Source organism: Macrobrachium nipponense, chromosome 6, assembly GCF_015104395.2.
Source record: "Macrobrachium nipponense isolate FS-2020 chromosome 6, ASM1510439v2, whole genome shotgun sequence".
In the NCBI taxonomy this organism is placed as follows: domain Eukaryota; kingdom Metazoa; phylum Arthropoda; class Malacostraca; order Decapoda; family Palaemonidae; genus Macrobrachium; species Macrobrachium nipponense.
The window spans coordinates 15,955,360-15,971,049 of record NC_061108.1 but is presented as its reverse complement, the minus strand read 5'-3'; the positions used below and the strand labels follow the sequence as shown (position 1 = coordinate 15,971,049).

At 40.9% G+C, this 15,690-nt stretch overlaps 1 protein-coding gene across 1 annotated transcript in view; it reads left to right on the top strand.

The window, feature by feature from the left end:
- Nucleotides 1-15,690, top strand: part of LOC135216462 (mucin-2-like) — an 86,811-nt gene that overhangs the window by 48,497 nt on the left and 22,624 nt on the right. The window contains exon 6 of the mRNA XM_064251832.1: nucleotides 10,572-10,758. Coding sequence (XP_064107902.1) covers nucleotides 10,572-10,758 — 187 coding nt within the window. The remainder of the gene's footprint in view (nucleotides 1-10,571; nucleotides 10,759-15,690) is intronic.

The following is a 15,690-nucleotide window of genomic DNA, read 5'->3' as shown; positions in this document are numbered from 1 at the left end:
TGGACTCTTTTTTACAACACGTAAACGCACGAATTGCAGGAAGAGATAATTCCTTAAGATCTAATAGATCATTTAAATTTATTCCCCCTCCAATGATGAAACAAAGGAAATATTTTACAACACCGAAGGTCCCTTTGCTGTCTAGGCAAGTGAACTGTAATGGTAAGGTTAAGGCCTGGGTTAACCTTAGATCAGGTTAAAATGGAGTGCCCTTTGATGACTTACCAAGAGGCTGCTACGTTAGAAGCAACAGCTTCTTCTGTCTTTCAGACGGCTTCTTGGTTAGATCTTTGGTTGACAGCAGTGGCGAAGATTGCATCCTCAGAAGTGACAAGAAAGGTAGTGGATGAATCATTGTTCATTAGATTACTACAGTCAGGTTCCAAAGCGATTGCGTACTTGACAAACTTAAGTGCCAATGTTTGGGCAAATATCCTGTTAATGAGGAGAGATGCAGCGTTGGCTAGACTAAGCCGCACTGTTGATTTGGATTCCCTGTTAACGATGAGGAATGGGGATGTCTTCGAGTCGCAATTGCTGGTGCCAGAGGTCATACTGGAAGAGGCTATAGATAGAAGAAGGATGGACACTAACGATAGATTGGTACAGCAGGCAGTTAGGAAAACGTCTAACAGTCAAGGTACCTCTATGGAGGTAAGGCAACAGCAAATACCTTGGAAGAAGACAGTGAGACATAACATCCCTAATAGGGCAACAAGACCCTCTTCCCCAAAGAGGTTAGTTCATCGGCCCTTTCACAATAGAAACAACAGAGGAAGGGGGAGTAGGGGAAGAGGGAGAGGCTCAAGAAGATAGGGTGGGCGCCTCTCATCACTCGGCCACACCAGTGGGGGGTTGCCTGGCAAATCACTGGAAGGTGTGGTAGGAACTGGGAGCAGAGCAGTGGGTGGTGGATGTTCTCAGGGTCGGGTATTTGATTCCGTTCAAGGTAACCCCGCCCCTGACAGAACAGCCATTACCTCACCTCGCTTATGCTCAGGAGTCTCAGAAGGCCATTATTCTGCAAGAGGAAGTGAAGAAGATGATGGAAAAAGGGGCTGTGGTACAAGTATCCATTAACCCTCTTACGCCGATTGGACGTATTAAACGTCGAGTCAAAATGTCTCCCGTATGCCGATTGGACGTATCGTACGTCGGCTCAAAAAAGTTTTTTGTTTTTTTAAAAAATTAGCGGAAAAATACTTATAGGCCTACCAGCCGAAAACTTTTGTATCACGCGCCTTGGGGGATGCTGGGAGTTCACGGATCAAGGCGTTGTTTTGTTTACAATCGCTACGCAGGCGTGCAAGCGCGAATTTCTTTCTTATCACACTAAAAAGTATCAGTGACACATCTCGGAAATTATTTCGTCACTTTGACATAATTTTTGCACCATTTTAAATTATCCTTTACATGAAGTATTATATATGAAAATGTGCGCAATTTCATGTAAAATACAACAAAAAAATACTCATGATTGTAGCTTTTATCAGTTTTGAAATATTTTCATATAAATAACGATAATGCAAAAATTTCAACCTTCAGTCAACTTTGACTCTACAGAAATGGTCGAGAAACGCAATTGTAAGCTAAAATTCTTATATTATAGTAATATTCAATCATTTGCCTTCATTTTGCAACAAATTGGACGTCTCTAGCACAATATTTCGATTTATGGTGAATTTATGAAAAAACTTTTTCCTTACGTTCGTGCGATAACTCTTCCGATAAATTTTTTTGTGCGATTGTCGTAATGTTTGCACCCTTTTAAATTTGCCGTTACATAAAGTTTTATATATGGAAATGTGCGCAATTTTATGCACAATACAACAAAAAACAACCCATGGTTGTAGCTTTTATCAGTTTCGAAATATTTTCATATAAATAACGTTAAGTGCAAAAATTTCAACTTTCGGTCAACTTTGACTCTACCGAAATGGTCGAAAAACGCAATTGTAAGCTAAAATTCTTATATTCTAGTAATATTCAATCATCTACCTTCATTTTGCAATGTCTTGGAAGTCTCTAGCACAATATTTTGATTTATGGTGAATTTATGGAAAAAAAAAAAAATTTTTCCTTACGTTCGCGCGGTAACTCCTCCGAAAAAATCAGAATTTTTTGTGCGATTGTCGAAATGTTTGCACCATTTAAAATTAGCTGTTACATAAAGTTTTATATATGAAAATGTGCGCAATTTCATGTAGAATACAACTAAAAATGATTGAAGGTTGTAGCTTTTCTCTTTTTGCGAAATATTTGCATATAAATCACGATAAATAGAAAAAAAACCAGGTTCGGTCAAATTTGACTCTACCGAAATGGTCGAAAAACGCAATTGTAAGCTAAAAATCTTACGGCCTAGTAATATTCCGTCATTTTTCTTCATTTTGAAACAAATTTGAAGTCTCTAAAACAATATTGTGATTTATGGTGAATTTTTGAAAAATATATTTACCTTCACTCCGCGCGCCGATTCGCGGCCGCAAGTCTCCGAAATACGTACATTGCATTATCCTAATATTTGCTCCTTTTCATATTAGCCTTTTTATAGAGTTTCATATATCAAAATGTGCGCAAATTCATGAAAAATACAATAAAAAATAATTGAAGGTTGTAGCTTTTTCCATCTCCGAAATATGTGCATATAAAGAAATATATATATAAAAATTTCGACATTCGGTCAAATTTAACTCTTCTGAAATGGTTGAAATCTGCAATTCTAATCTAAAACTCTTACAGTATCGTAATATTCAATCATTTGTCTTAATTTTGAAACAAATTGGAAGTCTCTAGAACAATATTTAGAATTACGGTGAATTTTTGAAAATAACATTTTTTTACGTCCGCGCGTTATGAATTCGTACATCATTTTGTGATAATATTTTTCCGGTGTTGCTTTTATTGTTTTACTATGTATTATATATCAAAAGAATTGCAATTTAGTGTACAATACAACGAAAAAAAAGTAACTCGTTAGCTTTGACCGTTTTTTGCACAGCGTGATTTGAATGCAATTATCTATGAATTTTTTTTTTTCGCTACCATATATCGCATTATTTACATATGATAATGATATTATTTTTCATTTCTGATGATTGCATACTAAACTTCAGGCAATGAAAAAAAAATGAACTCTTAATCTTCAAAACTAAGCGCGCTGTGATTTTTTGAAAAAATTATTTTTTCCGCTTCGGCGCTCACTCCAAACGGGCGCCGGCATACAGGAGAGATTTTGATTTTTAGGGCTTCGGCGTAAGAGGGTTAACATCATTGTTGGTATCTCCGGCTGGATTTCGTTTTTGAATCGCAATTGATCTTCGTTTTAGACCTTTTGGTGATGTATTTGGATCGTTGGATTGGCATACACTATTGTGGACCGTTATTTGGATTTTGTATTGGATTTTTCATCATGATGTCTGACTCTGGAAGTCTGGTGAGAATGTGTGTGAATGAAGGATGCAAGGTGAGGATGCCGAAAGCTTCGGTTGATCCTCACACAGTCTGTAGAGTGTGTAGAAAGTATGAATGCTCTATCGATAACACTTGTCGTGAATGTGAGAGTTTAAGTGCTGAAGGGTGGAAGTCTCTAACTTCTTAATTGAAGAAGTTAGAGAAAGACCGGTTAAGGAAGTCTTCTTCCAAAACCAAGCCTAGCTCTCTTTCTTCAAGTGACTTGGTAAGTAATTTTGTACCTCTTCTAATATGATGAATGCTCCTTCTAATATTTCAGGACCTTCACCGAATGCAGATCCTACGGAATCTGCTTCGGAAATTGCAAGTCTTAAAGCAGCCCTTATGAAAATGGACCGTAAAATGGCTGCTATTGAAGGTAAACAAAATATTAGTGATGTGAGTGTCCACAGTGCAGTGGAGGAAGCGTCTGATTGGCTCCACAACGCTCCCAGGCCTAGACCTCTTTCAAGCTCCCAAGCCCAGAGGAGAAGGAATGTCAAAAGCCGTACGGAGGTTGTGGAGAATCCCCACCAGTCAGACGTCTCTTCGGCAGAATCTGTAACACCGCAGACTGCCAAAGAAAGCTATAGAAAAAGCGTTCTCCGTGAATGTTTTTCATCGTCTGAAAATTCTTCTCCCAAATGAGGATGGAGATCGGCAGATGTGTCTCGTCCCCTGAAGAGGATCTGGGGAGAAACTGGGTTAAATTCAAGTCTGGAACGATTTTCGGAGGATTTACCGACAGAGAGCAAGAAAGCAAAAAGAATGCTATCTCCCGCAAAGTCTTGGGAAATGGAGAAAGACTGCTCTCCTTCCCCTCCTTTAGACCAAAGGACTGAAACCACTAGAATATTGAAGAATATTTAGGAGTCAATTGCTTCTCTGGTCGGAGTCCTGTCTAGAGATCCTCCCAGAAGAAAGGATTCTAGTCTTCCGGTGAAGAAATCTGAGGCTCATTATTATGAACCTCCAAGAAAGGAAGTTCTTCTTCGGATGAGGAGTCGTCAGTTTCGTCTATCTTACACAGACCTGCTAGACAACGTGTTCATGAAGCGCCAGCCAGGCGCCAAGCGCCAGGCGAGCGCGAAGTGCCAGCCAGGCGCCAATCGCCAGCTGAGCGTGAAGTGCCAGCCAGGCGCAATACACTATCTGGACACGAAGAGCCAGTAAGTAGTTATTCTTCGGATGAATATGACAACCGGAAAAGGTTTGCAGAAGCGGATAACGGAAAAGAAGCATTTAGTGATAAGGATATATTCTCAAATGAGGCGCAAGACAGACATGAAGCGCCAGATAGGCGCAAAGCGCCAGCCAAGCGCGAGGCGCCAGCCAGGACGCCAGCCAAGCGCAAAGAGACAAACAGGCGCGAGGCGCCAGCCAGACACGAGGCGCAAATCAGGCGTGAAGAGCCAGCCAGGCGAGAAGCGCCAGACAGTAGCAAAGGAACTCCAGGTAGACATATAATGTCTTCAAATAGTGATTCTCCTGGAATTGGAAGTCCTACTCATACTAGGGAGAATCGAACTCCACAAAGGGAACCTGGTCCTTCGAAAGTGACAGTTTCCACTTCCATGTCTCAGGGAAGATCAGTGGAAAGGAAAGAGAAGACTTCTAGATCTGTTAGTCTCTCTCCTTCCAGAAGTATTTCGCCTAAGGAAACAAGATCTCCAGATAGAGATTCTCACAAAAGAACTCACTTCCCTTCTATGGTAGAATTTGAAGACGTGTCGGAGGAGGAAACCCCAACCAACGAGGGTGTTCCCAATTATAAAGTATTGGCTTCTCTTCTCCTTCAAGAGTTTGGAGATTCTCTAAGCCCTGCAGCTCCTCCCTCTCCTAGATCTCTTTTCTCGAGTACGAAAACTCCGAATCCTCTTCATATTTAAAGATGAAGCCAGCCATATCAATGAAAAAGGTGCTTCAATCCTTAAATACTTGGATGAACTCGAAGAAGGAAGCTTTAAAGACGGTTTATTGCTCTCTTCCCTGTAAGCTCGGAGGTAGGAGAGGGATATGGTATAGAACGGAGGAAGCAATGGGGCTTATGCTTCCATCTTCCGCGGAAGCTGATTTTTCAAGCTTAGTTGAAGCTTCGAGGAGACGCGTTGAATTCAGCGAAAGCTTACTGGAGCATGTCAGAATTGGATCAGCACCTTAAGGGACTTTTTTATGTATTAGAAGTATTTAACTTCCTGGATTGGTCCCTTGGAGTGCTGGCTAAAAAGGCCAAAGAACTGGATGTTTTGGACCCGGAAGCCTTACATAGTATATTATCCTGTATGGATAAGGCAGTACAAGATTGTTCGGGAGAGCTGACATCCCTATTTGGATCGGGAATTATGAAGAAGAGATCTTTGTTTGGATCGTTCCTAACGAAAGCAGTATCTCCTTCCCAGAGGTCAGCCCTCTTGTATGCTCCTCTCTCGGATCACCTTTTTCCTTCTCATTTGGTGAAGGATATTTCAAAGTCTTTCTGAAAAGGTAACCCAAGATCTATTGGTTCAATCCACCAAGAAGACAAGGCCACCAGTACCAGTTGCAAAGAAGGCTGCTCGTACACCTATTGTGCCCTTTCGGAGAGGTTCCGCCTCTCGACCTCCAACAAAAACAAAGACATCGGATAAACGAGGAAGGTCCTCCTTTCGGGCCTTCAAGAAGTCGAAGTAGCAGCGAAGTCCTCCAAACATCTGTAGGGGCCAGACTCCTAAACTTTGTAGGGGCTTGGGCATTAAGGGAAGCCGACCCTTGGACGTTGGCTGTTCTGGAAAAGGGATACATTATACCCTTTCGGGACAGACCACCTTTGTCAACATCTCCAAAGGAACTGTCGGCAAAGTACAAGGACCCTGTTCTGAGAGAGAGACTTCTTCAGATGGTAATAACGATGAAGGACAAAGAGGCAATAGAAGAGGTTCAGGATCCTTTCTCCCTGGGGTTTTACAACCGCCTCTGCTTAGTACCGAAGGCGTCAGGAGGATGGAGACCAGTCCTGGATGTGAGCATCCTGAACCGTTACGTAGAAAAGAAGTAGTTCTCCATGGAGACTTCTGCCTCGGTGCTTTCAGCCCTGCGTCGGGGAGACTGGATGGTCTCGCTGGACCTTCAGGATGCCTACTTTCACGTTCCTATTCACCCATCGTCGAAGAAGTATCTCAGGTTTATGATACAAGGAAAGATCTACCAGTTCAGGGCCTTGTGCTTCGGCCTCTCCACAGCTCCGCAGGTGTTTACGTACCTGATGCGGAATGTAGCCAGATGGCTACATCTGGAAGGCATAAACATCTCCCTATACCTAACGATGGTTGATAAGAGCCAAATCTCAGAAGCAATGTTTGGAGGATCTACAGAAAACACTCGATTTGACAAGATCTCTAGGATTGCTCGTGAATCTCGAGAAATCGCAGATGATCCCCAGTCAGGACTTAGTCTATTTGGGGATTCAGATGAATTCTCGGGATTTTCGAGCTTTTCCTTCCCAGGAAAGAATACTTCGAGGAATTCAGAAGGTCACGACCTTTTTAAAGAAATAAAAGAGTTCAGCCAGGGAGTGGCTAAGCCTTCTAGGGACTCTTTCCTCCCTAGAACAGTTCGTGTCCCTAGGGAGACTTCATCTACGCCCGCTTCAATTCTTCCAAAGACGATCGTGGAGTTGGAAAGAGGGGCGACTGTCGGACACTTTCTCTATTCCAATAGAAGTGAAGAAGCACCTGAAGTGGTGGCTGCACCCTCTAAAAAAGAATGAGGGAATGTCTCTAGAGGTTCGGAACCCAGACCAAATCTTGTTCTCAGACGCTTCAGAGATGGGATGGGGAGCGACTCTAAGAGTAAGAGAAGTGTCGGGCAAATGGGAGAAAGAGCAAAAGGACTGGCATATAAATGCCAAAGAACTGTATGCAGTGTTCCTGGCACTGAAGTCCTTCGAAACAGAAGTAAGGAATCAGGTGATACAAGTCAACGCAGACAATACCACGGCGTTGGCTTATATCAGAAAACAGGGGGGACGCACTCGTTTTCCCTTAACGAAATAACGAGAGATCTGTTGTCATGGGCGGAGGAGAAGAACATTACCCTCCTAACCAGGTTTGTGAAGGGAGAAAAGAATGTCAGAGCAGACAGACTCAGCAGGACAAATCAAGTTCTCCCCACGGAGTGGGCTCTCCACGAGCAAGTGTGTCAAAAGCCTGTGGACCCTGTGGGGAAGGCCACAAATAGATTTATTTGCGACGTTCCTATCAAAGAGAATAGAGAACTTCTGCTCCTCAGTCGAAGACCCGAGAGCGATAGCGGTGGATGCCATGCTACTGGAGTGGTCAGGACTCGATGCTTACGCCTTCCCTCCATTCAAGCTACTAGGCGTAGTAATGAAAAAGTTCGTAGCATCAACAGGGACGAGACTAACTCTCATCGCCCCGTTTTGGCCATCCCAAGACTGGTTCACAGAGGTACAGGAATGGACAGTGGACTACCCAAGATCTCTTCCAAACAGGATAGATCTTCTCAGACAACCCCACTTCGAGAGGTACCATCAAAACCTCCCGCTCTCGCTCTGACTGCCTTTCGACTATCGAAAGATTGGTCAGAGTGAGAGGCTTTTCAAGCAAAGCTTCGAAAGCAATTGCTAGAGCCCGAAGATCGTCAACTATTCGGGTCTATCATTCGAAGTGGGATGTGTTGAGAAGATGGTGTAGGAAGAATAAACTGTCCTCCTCCGATACCTCTGTGACCAATGTAACCGATTTTCTGTTATTCCTTAGAGAGGAATCCCATCTATCGGTTTCTACTATGAGAGGATACCGAAGCATGCTCTCGTCAGTGTTTAGAAACAGGGGTTTAAATTTGGCAGAAGATAAAGATCTACACAATCTAATAAGATCGTTTGAAACTTCTAAATCTATATCCTTGGTTCCGCCAAGCTGGAATCTAGATATAGTACTTAAATTCCTTTCGTCAGAGAAATTTGAACCTCCCGACCGTGCTTCGTTCAGAGATTGGAAGAGAAAATGTATTTTCCTCCTTGCCTTAGCTACGGCTAAGAGAACAAGTGAAATCCACGCCCTCAACTCTCGGGTGGGTTTTAAGAAAGACGCAGCCATCTGTTCTTTCCAAACTTTATTTCTGGCTAAGAACGAAAACCCTTCAAAACCCTGGCCTAGGAGTTTTGAGGTGAAAAGTCTTTCAACTTTGGTGGGAGAGGAAATTGAAAGAACATTGTGCCCTGTTAGAGCTCTTTTAAGTTCTATCTTAAAAAGAAAGAAGAGCTAGGGGGATGTAAACAAAGTTTGTGGTGCGCAGTTCGGGATACGAAGAGACCGATGTCCAAAAATGCATTAGCATATTTTGTCAGAAGTGTCATTACGGAAGCTCTCAGCAAATGTGCAGATGGTTCCTTAAAGACTCTACGAGTAAAGGCTCATGAGGTAAGAGCTGTGGTCACATCTTTATCTTTCCAGAAGAACATGTCCATGAAGGACATTATAAATGCGACCTACTGGAGATGCAACTCGGTATTCGCATCACACTATCTTAAAGATGTTAGAATTACCTATGAGAAGTGCTTCTCTCTGGGTCCTTTTGTATCAGCGGATACAGTGCTGGGACTTGGAACGCATACCGATCCTTAAATTAAATATTGAAATTTTATAATTGTCCTTAAACCTTCCCTTTGAGATGGGTTCTAGGTTTCTGCTTACATATAAGGGCTTGATGTCGCACAGGCGGCTGTTGCCTTTGTCAAGTAAGGAACTGTGAGTTTATCTTACAGGCTGGGCTGTACTAGAGACTGTCTTTTATGGTACGTAAACCTCCTTTTTTGAGACAGGTTTCTGGTTTTCTGCTGTCAAGGGTGCTTGACGTCGCACAGGCGGCCGTTGCCCTTGTCAGTGAGGAACTGGAAATATGCCTTATAAACCGAGTTGTACAAAAGACTTTGTCTAATATTGTACATAAACCTCCCTTTTGAGACAATGTCAAGGTTTTCTACCGGCAGGAGTGCTTGATGTCGCACAGGCGGCCGTTGCTTTTGCCAGTAAGAGACTGCGAATAGGTCTTAGAAGCTGGGTTGTACAAAATTATTTTTTGTTTTTATCTTTCGTAAAAGTTAAGTGTAATGTATTTGTGATTGAGTTATTGGTTGTTTGCAAGGGGTTCGGGGATAACTCCTTGCAATCTTAGAACTAACATGGAATTAGGTTAAGGTGATCGGGATCGGTATTGTGCCCCTTGAAAAAGGTTCTTGTCATATAAGTGGATCGAAACCCTTTGACATAGCCCTTCTAGGATCGGCCAAGTAAGTGGATAAGACCCCTTTGGCAGACCTACAAGAACTCTTAGCAATAGATCAATATCTCACTGAGGCTCTTGAGACTAAGCAGACTCCTGGGCATTAACCATGAAGTCTTCAGTCTAAACAGGTAGTAAAGTAACCAAGGTTTTAATTATTTATTACCTACAACGTATGTTGTGATTTCTGTTTAAATCAGTTATTAGCTGTCTTTTACCCTCCTCCAATGGTGTGAATCAGCTAAGTATATATCTGACAGGTAAGTTGAATGTATAAAAATGATATTGTTATGATACAATAAAGTTTTATATGTACTTACCTGGCAGATATATACAATTAATTGCCCACCTATCCTCCCCTCAGGAGACAGATGGTATAGAGAAAATCTGATAGAAAACAGGAATGGTTCCTATTCCTGCCACCCAGCGGCAGAGCATTAGATCACCTGACCTACCTGTAGCGTGTGCGCGAAATTCGAAATTCTGTCGGGCGACGGAGTCTAATAGCTAAGTATATATATCTGCCAGGTAAGTATGTATAAAACTTTATTGTATCATAACAATATCATTTTGCTGCCAAGTGGGGAAATAATTAGCTATGTAATTATTGAAAAGTATATATAAAATTTAATTTTATTATAAAAATGTCATAATTCCCGTTAGTACAAATTTAGTTTACTGACAATAAGAAAATGAGTGCCTTTTAGTTGAGACAGTTATCTAGCTGCCATTGCTTTGTGTGATTTCTCTTATGTGCCTAATTTGTCCAGTGTCAAAGCTAAATTTTTTTATCTCTTGCTTTTCATTTCTGTGACTGAGAAGAATTTGATTTGCAGGTGGTGACATTAGTTGGGAAGATGGAGCGTTTGAGAGGGGCTCCATTGCAGCCAGGAATTCATCGGTCAATAGTTGCATGGCAAGAAGCTGTTACTACAGTGCAAGAGCGCAGAAGGGATGAGGTTGTAAATGCAATCACGCAACACCATAATCCCCTTCCTAATGCTCATCACACTAGTGAACAAGGTAAGCTATCCAATTTTTAAAATTCTTTTTTTATGAAATTCGTAAAGAAGTATGAGCTTAATGAGACATGGTGAAGGAAATATTACTGAGGAATATATACTAGTTTAAATGAAAATAATTACGGGGGACAGTCGATGTCTTATCATCCTAGGATATCTCTGTTGAGCAGCATACTGAACTTATGTTATCAGTCATCACAGTGGATCTCATAGGATGTCTCCTCTGTTTGCGATGCACATTCCTTTGGCAGTGCATGGAGATTTCCTCTCTCTCTACACTGCAAATTCCTTTGACAGGGCATCTTATCATAGGACATCCCCTGGGGTTATCTGATTGCCTCTGTCTGTCTGGGTAAGACCCATGTTAGATGTCTTTGCTACATGGTTCAACAGAAAGCTAGAGGTCAGCTGTTCGTTGGTCTGAGATCCATTCGCTGGGGTGGAGGACTCCCTTCCATATACTTGGGACAACCTGGAAGTTTATGCCTTTCCTCCGTTCTCCCTGATCCTTTATGTCCTGAACAGAGTACATAATGGATGCCAAGGATCTCAGGATGACCCTAGCATCTCCTTTGTCTCTTCAAGCAGAGTAATTCCCAGGTCTTCTATCTTTCCTCTCAGCAGAGATATCCCAGTGTAGCACAACTTTCTCTGTCATCCTCATGTGGAGAGGTACCACCAATCGGTAGGATCGTTATCTCCTCACATCTAGAGTGTATCCAGTATCTTGTTTGAGCGAGAGAGCTTTCTTGCAGAGCAGGGACTCGGATGTCCGGCTGCCTCAGGAAATTTTCGTCAGCCGTGTACGAGGGCAAATGAATCATCTGCTGTGATTGGTGTTGTCGACAGGATTTCTCTCCACTCAGATTTTCTGTTTAGTAGATAATGATTTACTTGATCTTTCTCAGGACAGAGAAACTTCCTTCTCTTTCTGCTGTCAAGGGCTACAGGGCTGCCTTATGGTTAGTTCTTGCAATCCTCACTCAAGCTCCATTTGAGCCCCTGCATCAATGGTCGTACAGGGAACTGACTCTGAAAACAGCTTTCTTTCTGACCTTAGCTTCCTCAGAAAGAGTGGGAGAGCTCCATGGTTGGGATTATGATGTAAACACACAAGGAGTTTGGGATCAGTAGCTTTCGAATTTGCCATGGAATTTGTGGCCAAAACCCAAAATTTCCTTGGTTTATGATGACAGATTTGCCTCATTTAACCCTCTTACGCCGATTGGACGTATTAAACGTCGAGTCAAAATGTCTCCCGTATGCCGATTGGACGTATCATACGTCGGCTCAAAAAAGTTTTTTAAAAAATTCGCAGAAAAATACTTTTAGGCCTACCAGCCGAAAACTTTTGTATCACGCGCCTTGGGGGATGCTGGGAGTTCACGGATCAAGGCGTTGTTTTGTTTACAATCGCTACGCAGGCGCGCAAGCGCGAATTTCTTTCTTATCGCACTAAAAAGTATCAGTGACACATCTCGGAAATTATTTTGTCACTGACATAATTTTTGCACCATTTTAAATTATCCTTTACATGAAGTATTATATATGAAAATGTGCGCAATTTAATGTAAAATACAACAAAAAAATACTCATGATTGTAGCTTTTATCAGTTTTGAAATATTTTCATATAAATAACGATAAGTGCCAAAATTTCAACCTTCGGTCAACTTTGACTCTACAGAAATGGTCGAGAAACGCAATTGTAAGCTAAAATTCTTATATTCTAGTAATATTCAATCATTTTCCTTCATTTTGCAACAAATTGGACGTCTCTAGCACAATATTTCGATTTATGGTGAATTTATGAAAAAAAAAAAATTTTTCCTTACGTTCGCGCGGTAAATTTTTTTGTGCGATTGTCGAAATGTTTGCACCATTTAAAATTAGCTGTTACATAAAGTTTTATATATGAAAATGTGCAAAATTTTATGTAGAATACATCTAAAAATGATTGAAGGTTGTAGCTTTTCTCTTTTTTCGAAATATTTGCATATAAATCACGATAAATAGAAAAAAAACCATGTTCGGTCAAATTTGACTCTACCGAAATAGTTGAAAAACGCAATTGTAAGCTAAAACTCTTACGGCCTAGTATCATTCCGTCATTTTTCTTCATTTTGAAACAAATTTGAAGTCTCTAAAACAATATTGTGATTTATGGTGAATTTTTGAAAAATATATTTACCTTCACTCCTCGCGCCGATTCGCGGCCGCAAGTCTCCAAAATACGTACATCGCATTATCCTAATATTTGCTCCTTTTCATATTAGCCTTTTTATAGAGTTTCATATATCAAAATGTGCACAAATTCACGAAGAATACAATAAAAAATAATTGAAGGTTGTAGCTTTTTCCATCTCCAAAATATGTGCATATAAAAAAATATATATATAAAAATTTTGACATTCGGACAAATTTAACTCGTCCGAAATGGTTGAAATCTGCAATTCTAATCTAAAACTCTTACAGTATCATAATATTCAATCATTTGTCTTAATTTTGAAACAAATTGGAAGTCTCTAGAACAATATTTAGAATTACGGTGAATTTTTGAAAATAACATTTTTTTTACGTCCGCGCGTTACGAATTCGAACATCATTTTGTGATAATATTTTTCCGGTGTTGCTTTTATTGTTTTACTATGTATTATATATCAAAAGGATTGCAATTTAGTGTACAATACAACGAAAAAAAATTAACTCGTTAGCTTTGACCGTTTTTTGCACAGCGTGATTTGAATACAATTATCTATGATTTTTTTTTTTTTTTTCGCTACCATATATCGCATTATTTACATATGATAATGATATTATTTTTCATTTCTGATGATTGCATACTAAACTTCAGGCAAAGAAAAAAAATGAGCCAATAATGAACTCTTAATCTTCAAAACTAAGCGCGCTGTGATTTTTTTAAAAAATTATTTTTTCCGCTTCCGCGCTCACTCCAAACTGGCGTTGGCATACAGGAGAGGTTTTGATTTTTAGGGCTTCGGCGTAAGAGGGTTAATGTTCCTTCTGTTATGGACTTTGTTACTAGCAACCTTCAAGAGTTACTGCTTTGCTCCGTCAGAGCACTGCATTATTATCTGAAAAGGACTTGACACCTAGAGCTTAGGTGTCATAGACTTTTTGTTAGCACGAGCCAGGCCATGAAAGGTGTCCAAGAATGCCTTTTTGTTTATCTATGTGAGGTGATTAGATAAGCACACTCCTCGTCGTCAAGTTCTGTTACTGTTACCAAACCTGTGCATGCAGAAGCACATGATATCAGAGGAATAAGTTCCTCCCTGGCATTTAAGAAGAACTTGTCTTTTCATAGAATTTTGAATGTCTGTTCCTGGCTTCGTCAGACCACTCATTTTCTTCTACCATAGGGACCTTGCCCACAGGTCCTTGGACACTTTTTTTTTTTTTTTTCTTTCTTTCTTTCCTTGGGTCCAGTGGTGGCTGCTCAACTAGTGTTGCTCATTCTGTGCCCTGGTGGGGACAGTTCGTATTTTGCCTAAAATGATTGTGTGAAGGAGGGAATGAGTAGGTGACTGGTCTCTTTTCTTTCCCTTTTCTCCTTTGTTCATTACCTGCAAGAGGTTTGAAAAATAAACACACCATACACTGAAACTGGCTTGATGTAGATGAGTGTTGCAGTCATATTGTTATAGCGGTTTTTATGTTTCGTACAACGTACAAATCTGCTTCTCAGTAGCTTCAACTCCTCTCTCCAGCAAGGGGAGCGAGGAATGGTGACAAACCTGTTTCATGTGGTTAACATGGTTTGTTGCTTGCACAGATAGTTCTCTTTTATTTCCATGTTTGCTATGAATCTGGACATGTTATGTTGTATTTAAACCCAATGGACTGGGTTATTAATATCCACATATCTAACATCTCAAGGCTTAATTCCTCTTCTTTAGAATCCTCTTTTCTAAGAATGATGAGGTGTGCCAAACCTCCAGCTTGTTCAGGATTCACATACCTCCCTCCAAGTTTGAGTCTATCCTAATGTTAAGACCGAAGGTTTGTTCCTCGTATGAACCGATGACAAGTTTTTAATTAATTTCTGTTTTTCATAACCCACCCCTCTTATTTCTTATCCTGGCTTGGAAGAAAGAGTAAATACGTCACTTGGTTCGAGTGTGGTCTCCGACTCCCTTCCACCTCAGCTACGTATCGGATGTCAGATGCCACAGATTCCTTGCCTTTTCAAGTTTTGATTGTTGTTAACTGGTTTCCAATTGCCAAAATGATGAAAGGGGAGGCTAAACAGATGTGTGAGGAATAGCCCAAATGTTTCTATCATATTCTTAGTTTAAACCATGATAGAGAAAGACTGAATGCAAAGCAGAACTAACTTTTAATAATTTAATAACCGCAAGAGATATTGACATTCCTTATGTACATTTAGAGGTCATCTACTGTTGGGATAGAGGCATTGAAGGAATAAGAATAACATTTATCACTCCAAGTCTCAAAGCGAAAATGACTTTCTTGGTTAAGGGCAGTTGTAGAAGGTCTGCAAGATGTGGCAATATTGTATGCAGATCTGAAGAGCCAATCTTTCTGACACTCAACTTTGATAATTGCTACCGGAGGTTGAATGACTGTGTGAACCCAATAGAGATGGGCTGCTTTAGGAGACATCAAGTGAGATGAGACCAAGAATAATAAACATGAGCACCAGAAGGCCTGGGAAGCACTGCTGCTCTGATCTGAGGCTGAGTATGGCATCTTTTGCCAAAGTTGCTGAATTGGCCTGCAGAGAAATGTTGCTCACAAATAGACCCAGGAAGGGATTCCCCTGTACCTACTGCAAACTCTTGTAGAAGTCTGTGTGTAGGGATCATTCAAATGGAAGAACCTGATGAGATCATCATTCCTTTACCCAAGCTTAATTTGGGAGGCATACCACTGTCTTGCCAAATGTATAGG